Source organism: Macaca mulatta, chromosome 7 (genome assembly GCF_049350105.2).
Source record: "Macaca mulatta isolate MMU2019108-1 chromosome 7, T2T-MMU8v2.0, whole genome shotgun sequence".
In the NCBI taxonomy this organism is placed as follows: Eukaryota; Metazoa; Chordata; class Mammalia; order Primates; family Cercopithecidae; genus Macaca; species Macaca mulatta.
In genome coordinates, this window is record NC_133412.1 from 25,735,735 (window position 1) to 25,757,336 (window position 21,602).

Sequence of the window (21,602 nt, forward strand, 5' to 3'; positions counted from 1 at the left end):
ATTAGCAGTTAGTTGAAACAACAGATTTTGTGAATTTTGTCAGGTCTTGCCAAATGCATGTCGGGTGTCAAATGTACAAGACCCTCATGTTTATGCAGATATTTATGAGAATGCCTTTAACTGAGATCCAATCCTGTAAATAAACCCAGTCATGAATACACATGGAAATTTGCAAAATCAAATATACGGCCTTCTTCTATCTCTCTAACCCTAAAACTTAGAATAATATAGACAATCCTTTCCTAACTCATACGTAATGTCAGGCTCATATTGGGTTTCAAAAAAAGCATAATGAAGTAAATTGGTTTTTTTCTTCTTTTTTACAAAGTGTTATTTTAAACTGGCAAGGGGTAAATATCTGTCTTCAGCTATAAATGTGAAACTAATATTTCTGCCAGTAATGATCTTCTAATTTTAAAAACAATGTCCTTACATCATTTAATAATTACATTTATAATAATTACATTTCTAATACAGTTCTCTAAGAACTATAGTTAAAACCAGGATAAAGTATATTCTGTGGACCAAGTTGACGGTAATTTTAAAATCCCTAACAGTTTATGGGTATATAACTTTTAAGGATACTAATACAGCATCAACCCAATTGTCCTTTATTTTGGCTCATCTAATTTACAGACATGATTTCTGAAGTTTAACAGTATTTGTAATGGCAATGTCCAAAGTGATTTTGGCTGAGTAAACTGCTATTTGTTGAACAAAAATGTAGTTGTTTGTGCGAGTTTAAACATTTCACAAGGCCAGCTGAGTTCATTTCAACCCTACTTACAAAATAATTATTGGCAAATGAAATGGGCTGAGGGGGTAGAGACAAGATATTTTCAAGCTTCTGAGAGATTTACAAAGCCAAGTTCTTCAACTATTGAAAGTGAAATTGAAAGGTCACAGACAATTGAAAGGTACAGGTTGAAATCTCAGGATTAAAAAGGGTTCCAACAAGAGGAATATTTACAATGGAACAATGAGGAAAATGTTTTGTTACAGTCAGAAACATGGAAAATATGCTGTTCAAAATTGTTGGCTCTGGAATAAATAAAATCCAGACTTGGACTATTAAAAATATCAAAGTGATCCACTGTGTGCCAACTCCATTTTCTCCTGTTGTTTGTTATAAAGAAAATCCATTATTGAATATAATGCAGTTCTGGTTAAATTATCAAAGACATTTTCCATATGCAAACTGTTGTTTACCATATGCTATATATTCTTCACTAACAATTTTAATACACCTCTATCACATGGTTCCATAGGTGCAGAGTTAGACGGAAATTTTGAATTATATTTTAACCTCTTACCCAAGGTACAACCCCCCTTTGTAATAGCCATTCAGCTCATTCTGTTGAGCACCTATTATAAACAAAATTAGAAATACAAAAATACCTTCAAGATGTTCATGGCCTGTTAGGTGGAAGAAAGCATCTTTGTCCAATGGTTGCCATTAAGCCTAGACTGAAACTCTTATATCTTGTGACAGGGAGCTCACCACAGTGCAAGGAAACCCATTCTTTCAGTGAGTAGCTCTATAATTGGGACCGTGTGTATTAAACTGGGACTGACATCAGCTGACCCTGGTTTTGCCTTCCAGAATAGTATGAGCCAAATCTACTCCATTTTTTTCAGCTGAGCTCTTCAAAGATTTTGAGAGCACGTTCCTGTGTCCTACCTAGTTTCTCCACCCTCCACCTTCATGCAGCAATCTTATTTCCCCTTATTTTCACTACCATGAAATGCTTTCCTGCCCTTAGGGATTTAAAAAATTATTTCATATCAACGGAATGAGCCTAACAGCTAAATACTCAATATTGCACTTAAAATAAAACAGACTTTTAAAATTATGACATTAAGAAACCAAAAGTTATAGCAATTAGATACAGTCTGGGATTATCCCTTTGTAATTAGATGAGCATTGACTAACAAAAGATGTTTAGGGGGGAAAAAATGGAACAGAACACCTAAGTCTTGCCAAAACTGTGTGTATTTGAGAGGGGGGCATGATAAATCTATTATAATGAAATTCACGTGCTCTAAGACAATGACTGAACTTGATATTTAAAACTATTTAAATCTGAAAGTTTAAAAGTCACAAGATTAGTTAGGTCGTGTTTCAGAAATGACTCTACAATCTAAATTTCTCACAAGCAAGTCAGGTTAATGACACCAGACTCTGCTGTCTTCAATGGATAAAACAAGGGATCAACTTATATGTTAAATTTTCTTCTAGTGGTTATACATTTGGTACCTTTATAAGCCATAACTAACAGACCCAGGATAATTTAAATCCAGGAGACTTTATTTAGCATCCAGAATGGCCCCTCCAACCCCAAATCCATGCAAGAACACAAAGCGAAGGGGTAAACTAAAAAAAAGAAGAGATTGTTTTATTGTGACATTTATGACATTGACCCCTTGTTGACAGGAATGACCGAGGGTAATCTTGGCATATTGCACATGCTGTGATGAAGGATGCACTGGTGATCCTCTGGCCACTGAGGCTGTTTCCTGGTCCTCCCAGACCTCTATGCACGCGTGGGCCAGTCACAGAAATTTCATTACCATTTGGTGTATACATTTAACAAGTCTTTGGTCTTAATAAGCACCATTACAAACCCTCACATTAAGGGCATTATTATTCTAGTTTATAAATGTTTCAATGATAAAAAATAGCACGATTACAGTATACACACACTTAATTTACATGTAATGTATTATACTCATAACTGAGATAAGCTACTGAACTAACTTTGGTTGATTGAAATTAATGAAGTATTGGAACTGAATACTTGTAATTTGGTTTCTAAGTTGTGTAAATATTACAGTGCATTTATAAATCTAGTTTGAAAATTTACTAGCACCAAATAGGTATCATAAATGGCCAACCTAGTACTGGTATTTGGAGAAGCAAAGTTTACAAATTTGCAAAAAACAGAGTAGTCCATCAATTGAAAGCACATTCCTGTATGTTTGTGGAAGGATGGCGTGTCAGCATAAATGGCCAACCCCCAATGGAAATACATGTCCCAGTTTTCAAGAATCAACACATATGACAAGGTAGCTTAGCTACACACACGAGAAGCCTGAGAAAGTGGTTGTTTTGAACTAGGGTAGTCACCTGTACCTTGCTTTGGTAATACAAGAATAGTGCTTATTTATACAAATTTACTTGGTGAAAGATTGTACCTATGATATGATGATTCTGATTGGGGGAAAATATAGTTCTACCTATCTATATTTGTTTTTCTTTTAATTATTTGGTCTCTGGATGGTGAATTAATGAAGCAAAACCTGGATTTTCATCTTCAGATTATCACCCAGTTCACCACTGAGGTAGTCTTTGTCATATTTGTCTTCTAGTTGGTTAAGTTCTTTCTTTTTATAAAGTGGAGTACTACTGATTTGTAATGAATAGGTTCCAGCCACTGGCTTCTTCTTTGTGAAGTGGAGGTAGCTGATCCCTTCCTTTTGGTTGATTTTAAAGAAGCCATCTTCATTTCCAGATTCGATCAAGTATCTGTTGTGATTCGTCAGAGTTGTAAGAGCTGGAAGGAGTTCTAGGATTCGAACCTTGTTACTGATGTGGGAAATATTGAAAGCGAAGATGGCCATCTTCTCAACATCCCAACTTGCAAGACTCACATTGGCTTCTGTCTCAGACTGATCCTGGAAAGACACATGGCAATGTGTTAAATGCAATGTACATATGCTACTTAGCTGTCATATTAAAGAAAAAATCACTCAAATTTCACACTAATACAATTTTCTGCCTTATGCTGCATATACAATATTGAAAGCATTTTGTTTAGACCACGAATGTACTAAATTGGCACATATTTGTAGTATTTGAAAATATGAACTGATGTCAGGGAGAAAGGCAGGTTGGAATCATTTGTATCTGGAGGTCTCAAAGTGTAGTCCCTGAACAAGCTGCATCAGCATCACCTGGGAATCCGTTAGAAATGCAAATTCTCGGCATCACCCCAGAACGACTGAATCAGAAACCTGGGGATGTCTCCCAGCAATCAGTTTTAACAAGACCTAGTAGGTGATTCAGATGCACGCTCAAGTTTGAGAACCACTGTTTTAATAGATTATTTTCTTTCCAAAGACTTATCTCATTTCTTAAACGACAGCAGATGGGCTGCAGCACCAATAGGAAGAACCAGACTATTTCAATTTGATTCACTGACGCAAAACCATCTCCTCCTAAAGACACACCTATGAGCCTACTTCCTGACTGTGATGATCTGCTAATATGCAATGCTTTTCACCTGGCTTCTTGCTTGCCCCTCTGGGACCACATGTGCTGGATTCTATGGGCCCAGAGCCAGAGGTCTGGGTGAATATCTGTGCACTTCTGAGCTGACTGAAAGGCTGCAGCAGCCGTAGGCAAAGGAGACCAGGCTGCTTCAGCTCCACGTTATTTTTGTCTACGATCCAAGTTCCCTCACACTCCACATGGCTCTTTTCAGTACAGGAGCCTCTAGCTTTCAGAACTTGGCGTCCCTATGTAGGGAGCACTATGTCACTTCGCTATTCTGCCCACTTGCTGTCCTGGATCTCAGACCTTATCCTTTCAGCAGACTTTGGGTGGGTATTTGACTCTTTTTTGGCGAGACACAGGAAATGAGCAAGTATGTGAAAACCTTCAAATGGGCACTCCCGAAAAGCAGCAAGAAACTCCAGAAAGCCCCATGGCCTCTTGTAAAATACAGCCTGGAGCTCAGGGAATGTCTGGAGCTTCTCCCTGGGGAGGTTTTTCACACTTTGGAGCATCCTTGGAGGAAACCACAGGAATCTGGAAGGACTTTCCACTATAGGAGACATCAGGAGAAACTACCTTCTGACCCACCTCGATATTGGAGGCATCCGTTTCGTTTGTGCTTCTCCGTTTCCTGCCCCGTTTGGGGTAGCCATTGATCTTACACTCGTAACAAGCCTCTGGGGAGAGTGAATTGTCATCCATTTCACCACTGACAGGTGGCTCTGGGTTTCCTCGGCCCATGCCCATTCCAGAAACACAGTGCCTGCAGCAGAAGGGGAGCATAGATGTTTTTAATTAGAATGGGAAGACAAAGTAGGTGGTACAAGAGTTCTGGTGACGCCTGCTCCCTGCACTTGGGAGACACAGCCCTTGCCTGTCCACTGGAGGATCAGCTAGTTCTGAGAACGACATTGAGGTCCTCTGTTTGGCCTCTAATTCCCAGTTCCCTGAATGTATTGATTTCTTTCTACTGCCTTTCAAGACCCTGTCCTTGCATATTTATTTATCTCTTCATTTCCAAACCTCACATGGAAAGCATTTTTCAGTACTTATATTGGGGAGGAGACATGGAGTAGAAACAAGAGAATAGTCGATGAGGGAGACCATGTAACTTGGGAGGCTAAATAAAAATGGCTTCTTTTTATGAAACAGGCTCCATGGGAGTGAGCGAGGTATGAGACATCACTGTTGGGTTTCTTGCATTCCTCCACTTCCATCATTACTCTTCCTCACTGAAGCTTTGGAGCAATTGCTCCTATTCCTTGACATGTCACTTTTGCTGATGCTACTGAGGATAAGAAGAAAGCTCCAGGTGATAATGAAGGTTAATGTAATAATAAACTATGATGATATGCAGTATATAAAATGCATGTATCAGAGCTTGCCCAACTGTGGGAAACTGTTTCAAGTCATTCAAAACCACTAGGGCCACTGGCTGTGACTCATGTGAAGATGGATAAACAAACCCATGCCCAAGAGAGAACTCGTTCAGCTGTTTTTCTTTGCCTTTCAGTTATCAAAGCCAAATTATGGAGGGAGGCTCGAATGTTTCACAAGTACCTTGTTTTGTTATTCTGCTTACTATTTCAGAGGCCACTTGGAATGTGTATTTATCAAGCTCCTCTTTCCAAATGTGTTGAAACATTTGAATGGTCCTTAAAAGAATCTTTATTTGGGGGCAGAGTCCACTCTAGTGATTCAGAGGGGCCAAAACTGTTTTAAATGGGTAGATTTCTAACAATGGGTCATAATGTAGACCAAAGATTATTTATCTGTTTTTCTGTAATAGCTGATCTGCTCTTTAGAACTCATTTTCCTACATACCCTCAGGATTCAAAATACGTTGCCAATGAACAGAATATCTGTTGTATTTCAAAGCAATTTATAGGTTCCTACTGTTTCCCCCAAACTTGCCAGAGTCCAATATACTTCCTTTCCTCTTTATCTTGCAACATGAAATATGTAGAAACAATACAATGAAAGAACTGATAAATGCTCAGCCTGTGGGTGTGTGCGCATGCCTATACATTCACACAATGATTACATTATTCGGAGGTAAACTGCAAATTTGCAGGCTTTGGTTCCTTTCTCAGAACTCCTTTCCAGTATTTTCATATCCCGGGAGCACCACTTATAAGAAGTGTGACTACAAAATCCCACTGGCCAAAAGCCAGTTTAGAGTGTCACAATTTTTGCTGGGAAAAAATGGTTCTGGCATTAAACTATAAAGAATGAGTCTACTGAGAGCCAGACACAAACATCTGGGAATTTGTGTCCGATTGCTGGCATTCTCTGTGCTTCCCACGAAACATTCTTCTACCTACCCAGATCCAAAATGAATCACTTGATGTTGGTATGTCAAGAAATCAAAGACTGCTATATTAATAATTTGGTGTAAATGTGGATGTGTGTGTGGGTGTGTGTACATGCATGTGGGGGAGTACATAATGTATATATATATTTAATGTCTACGTGTTCCTAATTAAAAAGTTAAAATGTGCACTTCCTCTCAGGACAGCTAAAACTAGGTGGACACCCGAGTCCAGATTAATTCAGCAGGAAAAAAGATTCAAACTTTGAAAACTTAACACTAAACTTTTAAATCACTGAGTAAACTAAAAATAGGCCTTCCCTGCCCCAACTCTTACACAGACATACCTAGAATTTGGTGAAGTGTTTTTTTGTTTGTTTGTTTGTTTTTGTTTTTGTTTTTACCAGGAAAATACAGTAAGTGTTTCAATTCTTATGCCCAATGCACCTTTGGTAATATTTAATGTACATTCAAGTCTGAAATGTAAAATATAATTTAAAACCTAAATGATCTCCAACCCAAAGGGATGTCTTTGACTTATCCTAACAGGAGCTAGATACAAAGGCATTTTAAGTCCAGATAGAATCCTCCCTGCCCCAGGAGAAGAGAGGATCAGTAGTGTCCAGGGTGAGCCCAGTTCTGTCATGGGTTGGCAGAGGTGTATTTACAGAGAGACGAATCACTTCCCAACAAGATGTGAAGATCAAGAGAATGAGATAGAGAAGTCATATAGCGAGATATTTACGATGTAGTTTCATTACTCTGTTTGATGTTTCCAGAAATCCAGATGCTTCCTTTCAAATAATATAACCTAAAACTTTTGCCAAGCTAACTGGAATTAATTTTAGGATTACAAAAAGCATGGTTCTCCTCTGCTAGGACAGGTAATGTTGAGTTCAGTAGACTTAATTATATTACGAATGACAGAATCTCCAACCACGACCAGGAAGAGCAGTGCTTACCCTTGGCCTATGCGGAAGTAACCAGGTGGACAGCCACACAGGTAACCGCCCTCGGTGTTGGAACAGCCATAGCTGCAGGGGGCCTGCGAAGAGCCACATTCATTGATGTCTTGGCATCCTCCACTGAACTGTTCATACTGGAAGCCGGCGGGACACATGCACTTGTAGCTCCCCAGGGTGTTGTGACAGGAGGCTCCTCCGCAGATGTGAGCGCTGAGGCATTCGTTTTCATCTGCAGGGAAAAGAAGAAGCGGCATGTGTGGCAGCAGCCAGAGATTTCTATTGAGGACATTGGATCTGGCCACTCGCTGCCGGCCAGCTGGCCCTCAGCTAGGCTGTCAGGAAGGGAAGACAGGCAGAGGTGGCTGGGTGGGGAGAGCAACAGCAGAGGAAGATGCGGGCATGGATGTGGCTTTTTGCTATGTTGTGAGTAAACATGGAAGATGAAGTCAAATGCACCAGGCAGAGGGCATTAGAGGATGGCATTCTGAGGACCAGCAGACTCCAGTTCTCATCAGAAGTCAACACTGGTATCTTCTGCTCCATGGAAACATCCAGTCATAAACCAACATGGTGCTGGTCCATAGCTAGGATTTAGGGTTCAAGGTGGGAGGGAAGGAATCTTGCAGTTCTCTGCACCCTGGCTTCACAAGTGCCCAGCAAGGAGACAAATATCTCAAAAGCAGAGATCAACCATTTTCCCACAGGCTGCTTTCCCTGTCCGCCTATTTCAGGATGTGCCGATCTGGCAAGGGCTGATATCCTGCCCCAAGTGTCTGCCCCATTTGGACTTCCTTTTCAAAAATCTGCAAAAGCCCCCAGGTACTTGTTCTGGGAGATGAATAATGCCTTCTGGTATGTCTGCTCCCATCACTGAATCGGCCCCCTCCTTATTCAAACCAGCCTCCTGCCCAGAGTGTCTGAGCCCTGTCTAAAACTAAGTGTGGCTGGAAGAGAATCGGTGCAGACTTCACGAGCAGTAATTGGGGAAAACCCACAAGAGAGACAAAAGCTGTAGGACTGGCTACCCACAGGGACCTGCCAAGTCTGATGCTAAGAAGCAGGAAAAAGAAATCTTACTTAAAAAATCAACTAGAAGGGAGAAAACCATGAGTTTCTCATTATTTCTGATTTATAATTTTTGGAAGTCTCTAATATATTTTTGTAGACCTGCCTTTGCAGGGCAGGTTGGAAACTTGCTGGTAAGACGTTTCTTAACTGTCATAGCCCATTTTCAGTCGTACGTTCATTTGAATGTAGATAGATTGGCCTTCTCTTAGTGAATACCCAATTCCTATGGAAGTGAGGAAGGGGAAGCAAATGAATGTTTATTAGATACCTGTTTTATGATAGATAGGATACAGGCATTGCCCATTCATTTCCTTAGCTTTCCTAATAATCCTGAAAAAGCGGTATATTCTCTGTTTTACAGCGGAAGAAAGTGAGGCTCAGAAAGCTCTTCCAAGATGTCATAGCCAGCAGCAGCGGGGCAGAAATTCACAGCCAGGTCTGTTGGACTGCAAAGGCCATCCGTGTGCTTTCCTTTATACCACAGTGCCTCTCAAGAGATGCTCCACATTTAAGCTGGTGCTTCCTTTCTCCTGTAATACGTTTACCTTCTTTGCTAAGGCAGATTCATTTATAAAGAAAAACACTATTTCTCAAAAAATCTATTTTTTCTTTTTTTTAAAATTAGAAAACAGGTGGATAAAAGTGGTGGGGAAGGATTCTCACTTGTCTATATTTAGTATATACTCATATTTCCTTCCTGCCTACCTTCCTTCCTTCCCTCCTTCCATGCCTCCTTCCCTCCCTCCCTCCCTCCCTCCCTCCCTCCCTCCCTCCCTTCCTTCCTTCCTTCCTTCCTTCCTTCCTTCCTTCCTTCCCTCCCTCCTTCCTTCTTTCTTCCCCTCCTTCCTTCTCTCTTTCCCTCCTTCCCTTCAGCTACAGGTCTTTGACCTTAACTTTGCCTGTCTGAAGATGTTTTGTATCCAAAGACCTTCAAGTCTCCACCCAAGGTCACTTGGGCACCAGGCCTCTTAAAATGGAAATAACAATTTTCTCTTTCTCATTCTTGCCTTTCTCTTTCTGTGCTCAACACATTGTCTGTGTTATTTCTCCTTATTTTAAATTGAGGACGAAGTGTGCAATAGAGAGCAACAGAAACCATTGGCACCAAGCTCCATGTCAAACAAAGAATGAAGAACCAAGCATATTTACTTCAGTGGAGAGAAGACCCCTGGGCTGATGTCTTCTTGCTCCTCCATGTCCATCCTCCACCCTCTCCACCTGCTCGTGGCTCCACGTGGCTGATCTATGGAGCATGAGCAAGCTCTGCTCCCCTGTCCCCCACTTTTGGTTGGCCTCAGCCATCTGTTTCTTGCTGGGACCCTGACTAATAAAACCTGCAGGGCGTGGGTATATGAGGGGGAAGACTTGTCATTCTTAGAGTTATTCTGTGTCTTTTCCTCCAAAGAGCAGAAGTAGGACCAATGGTGAGAAATTAGAGGGAGGAGAAATGATTTTTTTTAATACCAAAAAAAGACATTTCTAAGTATTAGAAGCTGTCTACACATAGATTGGGCTATCTTGGGACACAGTGAGCGCCCTTCAAGGTGATATTTAAGCCAAACTGGGATAAGCAAGGAAGTTAGAGAAGGATTTACATATTAGGAAAGAGGGAAGGCTAGATCTAAGGTTCTTTTTAACTTTGAGCATCTATCTGTGTTACTACAACGATCAAGAGTTCTCCCCCTCCCCTTCACATTCTTTTATATTTTATTTTACATTTTCTTCCCTCCCTGAGAATTTAATAAAGTTTAAATTAAACTTGCTTATCTAGGTTGGAGAGGTAGGATGGAGTAGAGCACAGATTAAAATAAGAAATTGGCAAATATTCAGTGTTTACAGTTTAAAAAACAGCATGTTTGTGCACTTGCCCTTTGTATCAATATACAAACACCACGATTTGGTTAACATGTCTTGCACTCTTCCTGACCTTTTTCATCCTCTGCACTCTGGAGCAAATGACTCCACAAGGAATTTTTTTTACACTCCAAAATATTTGTTTTATTCTTCCAGTTGGTACTTAGATTGGCGAGGGTTTTGTTTGTTTTATAAAAAGAGACAATTCGAGTTTTATCAAAATAGCATTAAAGTCTGAAAACCACTCCTTAAAAGTGGGTTGAAACCCACCACTCTGTCCTCTAAAATCAAAGGTTTCAGCATCCAGATTGTACTGTTCATGTTAGCTGTGGCCTTAAGGGAGTACCGATAGGAAAATTCACAAAGGCAGGATGGGCTTTCCTTTACTCACTTTCTCTAGAGGAAAATGGGTCAACTCCGTCTATCTGCAAGCTAAATTTTTGAAATTTACTTCTAGAAAGCAATGAAATCGGTGGCCTCCTTACCCCAAAGAGTGAACTTTCAGCCACTGGGAGTGAGGATCCAGGAAGGGCTGGTCTAAGAGATTTCCTCTGTTTCTTGTGGTTCTGGGGAAGCTATTTTAGCCCAAGGCAATACTCATTCTAGATAACTCTAATTCTCAAGATTTATGAGGGCAATTTGGCAGCTGGAGGCATTAAGAACCCCAAACTTCTTCTGACTTCTAAATCAACTTATTTTTTTAGAGTGTCCAGCCAGGAGATGATCTTCACAAGACTAGAGCAGAATCTCCAAGACACTAGTGCATGGTCTGGTCGCCTCTACTATCCTCAGACTGATGGTAGGAGGAGGAGGATAAGGTACAGGAGCGACATACCTTTCCTCTCTTATGTTTCTTCACTTAGCTCCAGCATTATTAAAAGGACCTAAATAGGCCGGGCGCAGTGGCTCACGCCTGTAATCCCAGCACTTTGGGAGGCCGAGGCGGGTGGATCACGAGGTGAGGAGATTGAGACCATTCTGGCTAACACGGTGAAACCCCGTCTCTACTAAAAATAAAAAAATTAGCCGGGCGTGGTGGCGGGCGCCTGGTAGTCCCAGCTGCTCGGGAGGCTGAGGCAGGAGAATGGTGTGAACCCCCGGGAGGAGAAGCTCGCAGTGAGCCAAGATCGCACCACTGCACTCCAGCCTGGGCGATAAAGCGAGACTCCATCTCAAAAAAAAAAAAAAAAAGACCTAAATAATGAGAACAGAAAGGTTCATAAACGGGGTACTGGATCAACGCAGTTCACTCTGGAAGTTCTGTGAACAATGTCAGAAACTGATGATTAACATCAAAGACCTCCCTGAGCTGCTAATGAACAAAGACATTTTAATTAAAACCAGATAGCTAGCCAGAGACTTGCGCAGTCTAAACTCCTATAGCACAGCGGTCACTTCAGTCAACCCGACGCGCCACTGCAAAGCTGTCCTGTGTAGAATCAAACTAGATGACTGAGATGATTTTGATAAATGAAAACACACCAAATATGTCTTCATCTGCATGAAAGTGAACCATTGCAATGCAGAGCCTGCACCCAGGAAGCAGTAATTCTTTGAGTTTTTGCTAAGGAGGGCTCTACCGAATAGTGTGGCAACCAGAACAGGTTACCAAAGCACCAAGCTTGCAGTGGCACTCCACAGACACTTGCTGAATGAACAAAAACAAGTGAATGTGACACTTGAAAGGCAGCTCTAATCAGAAAGTTAAGAGTTGTGGATTCTAGTTCCAAGCATGTCACTACATAACTGGGCAAGGACATATTACCTTCCCTTTCTGGACTTCTAGGTCCTTATCTGTAAAACAACGTGCCTGAGCTAAATGGCTTCTGGTATCCCTCCAAACTCACAATGTTTTGATTCTGTGATGTGCATTAAGAGTTATTTTCCCATGACATTGTAGAATCAAAGATGACATCATTTCAATTTAATGAGAGTCTGTAGCTCTCCCTTAATTATCAAAAGAACTTAGCAATCTTGGGGGAAAAAAAAAAAAAAGAAGAAAAAATCTTGCTGTGTCTCCTGCTTGCACTCTACCCCAAAATGTGTAGAGCTGAACAGAACTACTTTGGCATTTTCAGGCCAAAAGTCACTCAAAATAGCCTCTGGCTGGCTGATATTTTTCAGTCATAAGTAAGATTTTTTGACCCCTGATGTTAACATAACTCAAGTGTAGGCTGAGGACTAGCAGTGCAGTAGGAGGGTGGAGGATACTGGGCTTCAAGAAATTCTGGGGGCATTTCATTTCAGATGCTCTCGAAGTATCCTTGATTACAATTTTTTTTTCTTAGTTTGCTGTTTTGCAAAGACTGTTACTTCCCTTGGGTTTCAACCAGGTTAGGGCAATTTTAAATGAGTATTTGTTGCTTCAATAACACATTTACAGCTTCAGAAAGAAAGCAGTGTTTTGCTTCATAGCAGCTGATAGCCATGCATCTTGAGAGTGAGGAGAAGTTACTTGCCAACACACTGGTTCCACTGGTAGTGCTGGAGGTAGCCCTGGGGGCAGCTGCACCGGTAGCCCCCGATGATGTTCTGGCAGCCGTGCTGGCAGCGGTGGTTACCCTCGCACTCGTCCACGTCTGAAAAAGAAGCAGAGCCACCATGATGCCAACTCAACGTCTCTCTCTGAAGCCACACGGATTCTAATAAGAAATCTGGCCCCTACACATCCTACACATTATTCTACCACCAAAAAAATCAAGAATATCTCTTCTGGAACTGCTGCTAAGTCCAAGGAGAAAAAACATTCAGAGAGCCCTGGCAAAGTCTACAAATAAAAATGATCAGGAAATTAGTGCAAAGTCCAAGGCACTCTCTGGGACAGCTCTGTAAGTTATAAGTTATTTGTGTTTGCTGGTTTTTTTTTTTTTTTTTTTTTTTTTTGGTGCCACAATTAGAAACCAAAATGTGTCAAAACCACAATGAACTCCTAAAAATATCATTTAAACTTTTAATTAAACATCACCAGAAGAGCTATTCCTCATATGTTTAGTCCGCATGGGAGAAATCCCTTTATGGCTCCGGACCCAGTGACCAGAAAATTAATGAATCAAAGTCAAGAGTCTGCCTATGTTTCTTGACTGAGTTATTCCCTATTAGGTTAAATTAAAAACGGAACAGAAAAGGTCTTGAAATACTTAGGAAAGGCATGTGTGTTAGACACAAGCATGAGATAAAACATGAATCTCTAAGATACAGGACCTGTGCACACTGTTTTAGCTGGGTGCCCCCCTGGGCTCAGATCTGCTATCTCATAGAGGCTGATGATGAAGGTGCCGATAGCCACACATGCCACCGCCACAAGGATTTACCAGCTGGATCGCAGCTGAGGTCTCCACCCACCTTCACAGCTGGAGCCGGTCTGATCAAGTGAGAATCCCCGCTGGCATTCACAGGTGAAGCTTCCAGGAGTGTTCTGGCAAATGCCCTTAGACCCGCACAGATTGATGTCAGAGGTGCACTCATTGTTATCTATGAGAAGCAGTGGGGGCAAAGACGAGTTAAAATTCCCCAAAGCTCTCTTTGTATCGTTGAAAAGAAAGTTAGAAGGATGACTCAGAAAAGACCAAATAAAGCCAACAACCCTTCACGTACATGTACAGGTGTGCTCACACATACATGCACTCATATATTTCTTTGAGCTTTTGTTTTCTTATCCCAACAGCAGAGGAAATAGAAATTAATCCCTTGAAAGAATCGCTACACTCCATGTAGGATTTTTCCTCTCCTACTCACCAATGCAGGCCGTATGGTGCTGGGTAAATCCGGGAGGACATTTGCATGTGAAGCCGCCAATGGTGTTAACACACAGGAACTGGCAGTTGTGTTGCTTGGTTGCACACTCATCAAGATCTATGAGAAAATGCAAGATAGGCATTTGAGTCAAGTCAACAAAACAGGATCAGGGAAGCCGCCCCTATGAAGCAGCTCCAAGTTTGATTTGGAAGTCTCAAATGACCCTGACTAGAAAGAAGCCACAGCAACAGGCAAGGAGCGACACAGGGGGTAAAGATCTGAGAGATAAAACAAGGTGTCCATTTAGACCCTCCCCTCAAAAAAATTAGACAGATCTTTGGGGGATCCAAGAAAACACAATTCTAATAGGAGAAATGCAGGAATTCCTCGACAAAGGAATTTCAAATAAATCATGACATTTTAAACAAATTTTTAAATGAAGTAAAAGATGAATGATTCTGCAAATTTTCCAGAGCATTGAAAAGATCTATTTAAGTTAAAACATAAAGAGAAATGTTGAAGCTGGAAATTAATTTGCTAGCTTAGTTCTTTTCTGTTTGCTGTTTTTAATCTACTCAAATGAAGTTGTCAAAAACAAAATCTGATTTCTTTAATTAGGGATTCTTCTTAGGATAAAACAAAATTGAGCAATCAGGAAGGAAACAAAGCAAAGGAAAAATTCATTTTAATAGCTAAAGGCATTTTAGTAAAACTGCCTCCAGGCCGAGCGTGCTGTATTCCCAGCACTTTGGGAGGCCAAGGCAGGCTGATCACTTTGAGCTCAGGAGTTTGAGACCAGCCTGGGCAACATGGCAAAACCTGTCTTTAGTAAAAACACAAAAATTAGCTGGGTGTGGTGTTGCGCACCTGTAATCCCAGCTACCTGGGAGGCAGAGGTTGCAGTGAGCTGAGATCGTACCACTGCACTCCAGCCTGGGCAACAGAGTGAAACTTCGTCTCAAACACAACAACAACAAAAATAAATAAAGAAAAACAAAAATCCAAAACTGACAACTGCGTCCAGTGTTTATCCAACATTGTTTCCCACATCTCCATAAAGCCCTCTGCTTTGACCAGGCCTCTTTCCTCAATGCCTCAACTTCTAGTTGCATTCTTAACTCCAATGTTATTTCAAACTATCAAGAGATGAAATGTTGTATTCTAACTTCTAGCTAAATTTTAATGATAATTTTAAAACTGCCACATATTCAGGAAAAAATCATTAGTGACTTTATTTTATCACAAATTCAACCACTATGCCCCCACCATCTGCACAACTGTGTTGGAGCTGCAGATCAAATCACTAGCTTTGCCAGTGACTGCTTCCACTCCACAGGGCCAGTTCCTGGCTAGAGTAATGTCTAGAGTGGACCTACACTGAGAGACCCTCCCAAGACCTGTCCTAGTTCCAGCTTCTCTTAATAATGCAGCCCGTCCTGTGCTCTTTCCACTGCTGAGAGCTTCATGGATATGCACTCTCTGTTCAGCTTTCTCAGAGCCTGTGGACTGGTTTCTTCTATCTATGGCCCAAGGAGCTTGGCTTGAGCATGATGACACATTGGCTGAAGCTCACCTGCAACAGGTGAGGAAGATGACTCAGTGATTTCTCCTAACACTATTTCATGAGTACAGCACATGAAGAACAGCAGCACTCACTGCTCTTGCCTCCAAGAATGCCCTTCCTCCTCTTCTCCCCTCTAATCTGCATCCCACCCATCTCTCATTGGGGATGTGCTGCTCCCATACTCCTCCCACGGCCACCCTTCTGGCCTCTTCCTTCTCAGTGTCCATGGTGCAACTATCTGCACTATTCATTTGATATTTAGTTATACATACCAAGTAAGTGGAAGAATTTGAACCTTATGAGAAAAAATAGGAAAAGGGACAAGTTGTGAGTGGACATGTAAAAATTGCAGTTGCTCTTTGCACTCCTAAAGCCATAAACAGAACTTTATTGATGGATTTTCATTTTTCATCTTTTAATTGCTAGAAACTTTTGAGAATTTTCTGCCCCCAGAGGTTAGAAAAAATGCTATAAATTTGTTTTGCTTGTTACAGATAATATATATAATGAGACATATTTTCCCGTTGAATTTGGTTCTTCATGTATACGAATACATTTATGGCTCTGAGTTATAGCTTCACATTGCCTAGAACTCACAGTGACCCCAGATGTAAAATAAGTTCCACATTTGAGAAGAACAAAGCTATGAGCAACTGTTCATTTAAGATGGTTAGAATGTGTAAGTAGGTCTCTCAACTTCCTCTCCCCAAACTACAGGATTAGACAGGCTTTGTGCTGCACAGGAAGGCCTCAGGCAGTTGCCCATGATGTCATCCTCTATTACATGCCTCTTAACTCTCCCTTTCAGCAGACACAGGAAAAAGGTCAAGAGCCCAACTTCTTGCTGCTCTCCACTTCTCTCCTCTCCCCTCCTCCAATCTGGATCCTATCCATCTCCGTGGGGATGTGCTGGTCCCACCCTCCACCCTTCTAGCCTCTTCTCAGATTCAGTGGTACACACAGCTGCATCATTCATTTGATATTTAGTTATATACACCAAGTAAGTGGAAGAACTTAAGCTTTATGAGAAAAAAATAGGAAAAAAAGACTCCACTCTACCCTTTACCTTCCTTACTTCTGTACGTTTCTATATATTTCCTTCAAAGTTTCATGGCATGACATGATATCTCTTGGTCTACCACTTGGTCTACCTTTTCTTCTCCAAATCTCTCATTTTGCAAATTATTGTTAAGTATGACTCACTAGTGCTATTCACTAAATATAACATTCTTATTGTTGAGGAAGAAGTTTACAGGAGTAAATTTACACCAAACAATTTTTGCAAAGGATAACTTCTGGTTGAGAAGGGATTTCTGCCCAGAGTTTTGCTGGTTCTTAATTCTGCGTGATATTTATGTCTCAGGGAAGCTCCTAGAGGGCAGCAATGGACTTTTTCTGCAGAACAAAAATCTGGATACAGCACCTAATTCATTTGGCACCACGTCCTCTAGGATCATGGCACTGATTATTCCGAGGCAGGACCTCCCTGGAAACCTGAACTATACAGCTATAAAGAATAAATACAAAAACCAGAAAGCAGAGAGGAGGTCACCAATCAAGAATCTGCCCCACTAGAGCCACTGAGAACTGGCCCTGCTATCTCTGAGACCGTCATGGATGGCCGCCATGGATGCCCAGGGGGCATGCAGTGAGGATGGCTGCTCCCATGGGTCCTCCACAGTCTCCCTGGCTTTAGCCTCCCTCCCTCCAGCATAGGAGGTAGGTCCCATGGAGGCATTAACCCCAGGGAAGCACCTCCCGCCTGCAGGACAGGTCTTTCGGCTTGCCTGTGGAGTCCTTACAGGCAAAGGAATGCAGCCATATGTCAGGAGCTAGGTGAGAGGCAATGGTCAATTCTACTTTACCTTTGCAGCTCCTTCCATCCTCTTGCAGAATGTAGCCTTTCGGGCATGAACACTGGTAACTCCCTTCTGTGTTTTTGCAGATAAAATTGCAGGGTTTGGGAGCCTGGTTGCACTCGTTCAGATCTACGATCAAAGAAATACAGTGTGACTGTGCATCTAAAAATGATGTCTACATGCTCAGTTTCCACAGGGTCTAACAAAGAATTTTAGTTTTGGGGAAAGAAAAAGTAAACTCTGTGTAGACTTGGATGATTGTCCTATGCTTTCCTATGAAACTGCATAGACTTTTTAGATTTTTAGCTTTGGGTTTTTTTTTTTTTTTTTTTTACCCCATAATCTAAAATTTCCACTTGAGGATAAGCCATCAGAAATAGACACTTACCTACACAGGAAGTCCCAGTTATATCTGGAGTGTACCCAGTTTTACAAATGCAATGATACGATCCTCTGTCATTGACACACTCCCCATTTCGGCAAACATCATGAATAACCTTGCATTCATCGATATCTGTAATTTAACAAATATAAATTAAGATAAGCAATATATCATAAAATTGACAACATTAATATGCAGGGGGTCACGTCAGTGTACATACTAATAAATTGTCTTACTATATTTTGGGCCTAAGAAATTAAACCAGTAAAGATGACAGCATAAATTTAATATGTAACAGTAGCTATATCAAAAGGCAAACAATTAACTTCATTAGACTATAATTGATAAAATAATTCAGCTACAGAAAAACTTTAAAAACAATTGGTCTTCCAAATGTATATTTTTCTCTTCTGGGTCCATAGAACAGCCAGCCCATCTAAACATATTTGGCTTTTTGTGTCATCTCATGCCATTAAGCTTGCCTCCTGCTGATATCTCATAAATGAATCACAGAAGCAGATCCTTTTGATGAGGAAACCCCACTTTCCCCCTAATATTGCATGCTCAAAATAAGAAGTAAGGTTTCTTTCTTTTTTTTTTTTAAACATTATTTTTGTTGTATTTGTGGTTAATCCTGAAAAAGTTCAAATTACATAATATTGGGGAAATGAGATGAACTTCTGTCCTCTGATGAGGGAGAAAACTAACCAGGGCTCTGAGGTGGATGACAGTGCTGGGTTTTTGCAACCTGCTAAGGAAGGGAGACCCTTACTCATGGCTCTACCACAGAGAGAAAGATTGGGTCAACATGCACTGTTGAGCATTAAGGCCACTGTCCTCCATATCTTGACCCATTTACTGCCTTACTGGTTGGCGAAGTGCCAATACAAGCACTTTCCACGTGGGTTTGCAGCCCTTGACTGCCAAATAACCATTTTATACCAACAGCTGGGTGTATGTGACCTTTACAAGTCTACTCTAAAGTGCAATTTAGCATACTCTTATTGGTCTCTAGAAATGAGTTTTTTTTGACCATCTTATTGCTATATCCTCCAAAGAATCAAAAATTCCTTTTGGTCACTCCATCTTATCTTTCTAGGTCTGTTTTTTTTTTTTTTTTTAAATCACCTCCAGTTTCGTTATTCTGCCTTCAGCTACATCTTTCCCGTATAAACACAAATCCTTCTTAACCTCCTTCTTCCCCTTTCACTTCCAATTCCCTCCCAAGAAGCTCAAAAAAGCTCTCACCTTTTCTCAGTCCTTTTATGAACTAAAAACCAATTGTAGTTACAGTTGATAAACACAGGAATCATATTAGTGACAGGCCTAGAAATGTCTAGAGTTGCCTTAGACACTCTAACATTCTCCTTATCCTGCTTCAGTTAAGGAGCTTGTGCTTTTCCAGATGCAATCGTGTTTAATTGCCAGGATATCAGCATGATTTATACTTCTTTTATGCAATATAGTTTGGCCAGTTTTAGGAGTTCCACATCTTGGTGGACTGTTTTGGGCCTTTAATAATCATTTATTTCAAAGTTCATCGAAAAACTTAAAAAATTATATTCCGAGTAGCCAACTGACTTATAGTAAACTTCCGTTGAAAAAGTTGAAGGCTTGCTGGAATGCAGAGGGAGAGTCCTCAGCACACACGGCTTAATCAAGTGGACCAAGGCCACTTTGGCAGCATGACCTCCAATGTCTAAAACTCCAAAATGAAGAATTTTTGTTGGCCTCAGCTGTGCAACTCAACCTAACCACATATTGCAGATTCTGTATTTTCATCTGTTTTTCACACAGAAAACAAACAGATTCCCTGCAAGTATTTTTGGACTATAAATGAAGTACCTGCTCCGTTGGTCATGAATCCTCGGCCATGGGGACAGAGTTTCTTGAAAGCCACAGTCCCCTGGAAAGGGCAGATCTCACAGTGGGGACCCCAGCCTCTCCCTCCATCACAGCAGCATTCAGATTTGGTGACAGGGTTCCTGTTGCTGGAGCCGATCTGACACATGTTTTGTAGCACCTCTGTGAAGCAGTACCCTTCCCGATTGTCTGGAAGGGACATTATATGGCAAAGGGGATGTCAGGCAATTTTAAGAGCAAACAAGGTATTAAAAATTTGGTCAGATATAAAAACCAAAAAAGGATGTAACACTTTACCCTGGGTGAGAAGAAGCAAGAGGGGAAAGCTGGAGACAGCAGTAAAAGAGAAAGGATGACGTCTGAGGGAAACAAATAAGACATTCAGTGAGTAGGCAGAAAGACATTGGCCTAGACAAGCTTATAACTCTCTCTGCTCCCAGAAATACAGGGGAATAGCCATGCTTACAGAGAGAGGGGCAGAGGAACATATGGAAGTGGATCCTGATCACCAAGGGCTTCAAAGGCAGCCAAGAAATTCCAAACAAGTGATTCAGGATCCAATTAGCAAAGGAAGAATTTAGCTGCAGGGTGGTGCTAAGCCCAATGGACAATCACAGTCACTACGGCATCTCCAAAATATGAACATTTTTTATCCCTCCTCAGATTTTGACATTTTCTCGTATTTCAAATAAGAGGTCTGGGTTTCCGGCAGCCCAGTGTGGAGGCTGAGCTTAGGAAAACATGCTGCCAACTGTACTCACCGAGGCACTCGTCCTGGTTGGGGCTGGCGGTAAACCCGTCATTACACTCGCAGGTGTAGCTCCCACGGGTGTTGAGGCAGCGCCCATTCTCACAGATCCCTGGCTTCGTCTGACATTCATTCTCATCTGTTTCATTTTATTGAAGGACCAAAAACAAGAAGAGTCATCTGACTATTTTATAGAGGATGGAGCTCCTTCCTTGGTTCCTTCCTTCCTCCCTTCCTTCTTCCCTCCCTTTGTTCCTTTTTCTTTCCTTCCTCCCTTCCCTCCCTCTCACCCTCCTTCCCTCTCTCTCATCTTTCCTTCTTAACTTAGCTTTTGAATCACTAATCTGTTCACATGGCTCAAAATTTAAAAGGCATGAAAGGGACTTCATTCATTCTTAACTGTTTGGTTCCACTGAAGGACTGAAAACAGAAAGAGCCATCTGAATCTTTTATAGAATACATTTTCTTCCTTCTTTCCTATATAGTTTGTAAATAGCTTATCTCTTCACAGGGTTCAAAATTAAAAAGGTACAAAAGGGGATTCAGCAAAGGTACCCCTTTCATTCCCTGTTTCCCAGACACCAAACTCCTCTCCTGAAAAGCAACCAATTCTGGGGCCAATTTCTAATGTATCCTTCCAGAGCTGGATTATGCATATAAAAGCAAATACATACATAATGTACATATGTGTGTGTGCACTTCTGATCTTTTAAAAGCATAACTGATAGCATTTTATATACTTAAACATAGATGGTGGCATTTTATGCGCACTTACATTTTTCATTTAGTAAAATTTGAATCTTCTCATATTTGGACACAAAAAGGACTCTCAAAAGGTTATTTCAAGTGAAGAGGGAGAAATGTGAATATCAGCATATGAAAGAAATATTTTAATACATATTAGAATAATGTCTATAATGGTCAACACTGATCTGGGGGAGTTTGTCTAGATTAATCTTGAGATCAATCTAGATTAT

The 21,602-nt window shown here is 41.0% G+C and overlaps 1 protein-coding gene across 1 annotated transcript in view; it reads right to left on the minus strand.

Annotated features, from left to right (window-relative positions):
- Positions 1–2,287: 2,287 nt before the first annotated feature.
- The window catches only part of FBN1 (fibrillin 1), a 236,831-nt gene continuing 217,516 nt past the window's right edge, over positions 2,288–21,602 (minus strand). The window contains exons 57-66 of the mRNA XM_015142182.3: positions 20,639–20,764; positions 19,860–20,066; positions 18,021–18,146; positions 17,639–17,761; positions 14,210–14,326; positions 13,817–13,945; positions 12,934–13,053; positions 7,550–7,781; positions 4,865–5,039; positions 2,288–3,675 (exon numbers count right to left, since the gene is read on the minus strand). Of these exons, the coding sequence (XP_014997668.1) occupies positions 3,286–3,675; positions 4,865–5,039; positions 7,550–7,781; positions 12,934–13,053; positions 13,817–13,945; positions 14,210–14,326; positions 17,639–17,761; positions 18,021–18,146; positions 19,860–20,066; positions 20,639–20,764 (1,745 nt within the window). The 3' untranslated portion in view covers positions 2,288–3,285. The remainder of the gene's footprint in view (positions 3,676–4,864; positions 5,040–7,549; positions 7,782–12,933; positions 13,054–13,816; positions 13,946–14,209; positions 14,327–17,638; positions 17,762–18,020; positions 18,147–19,859; positions 20,067–20,638; positions 20,765–21,602) is intronic.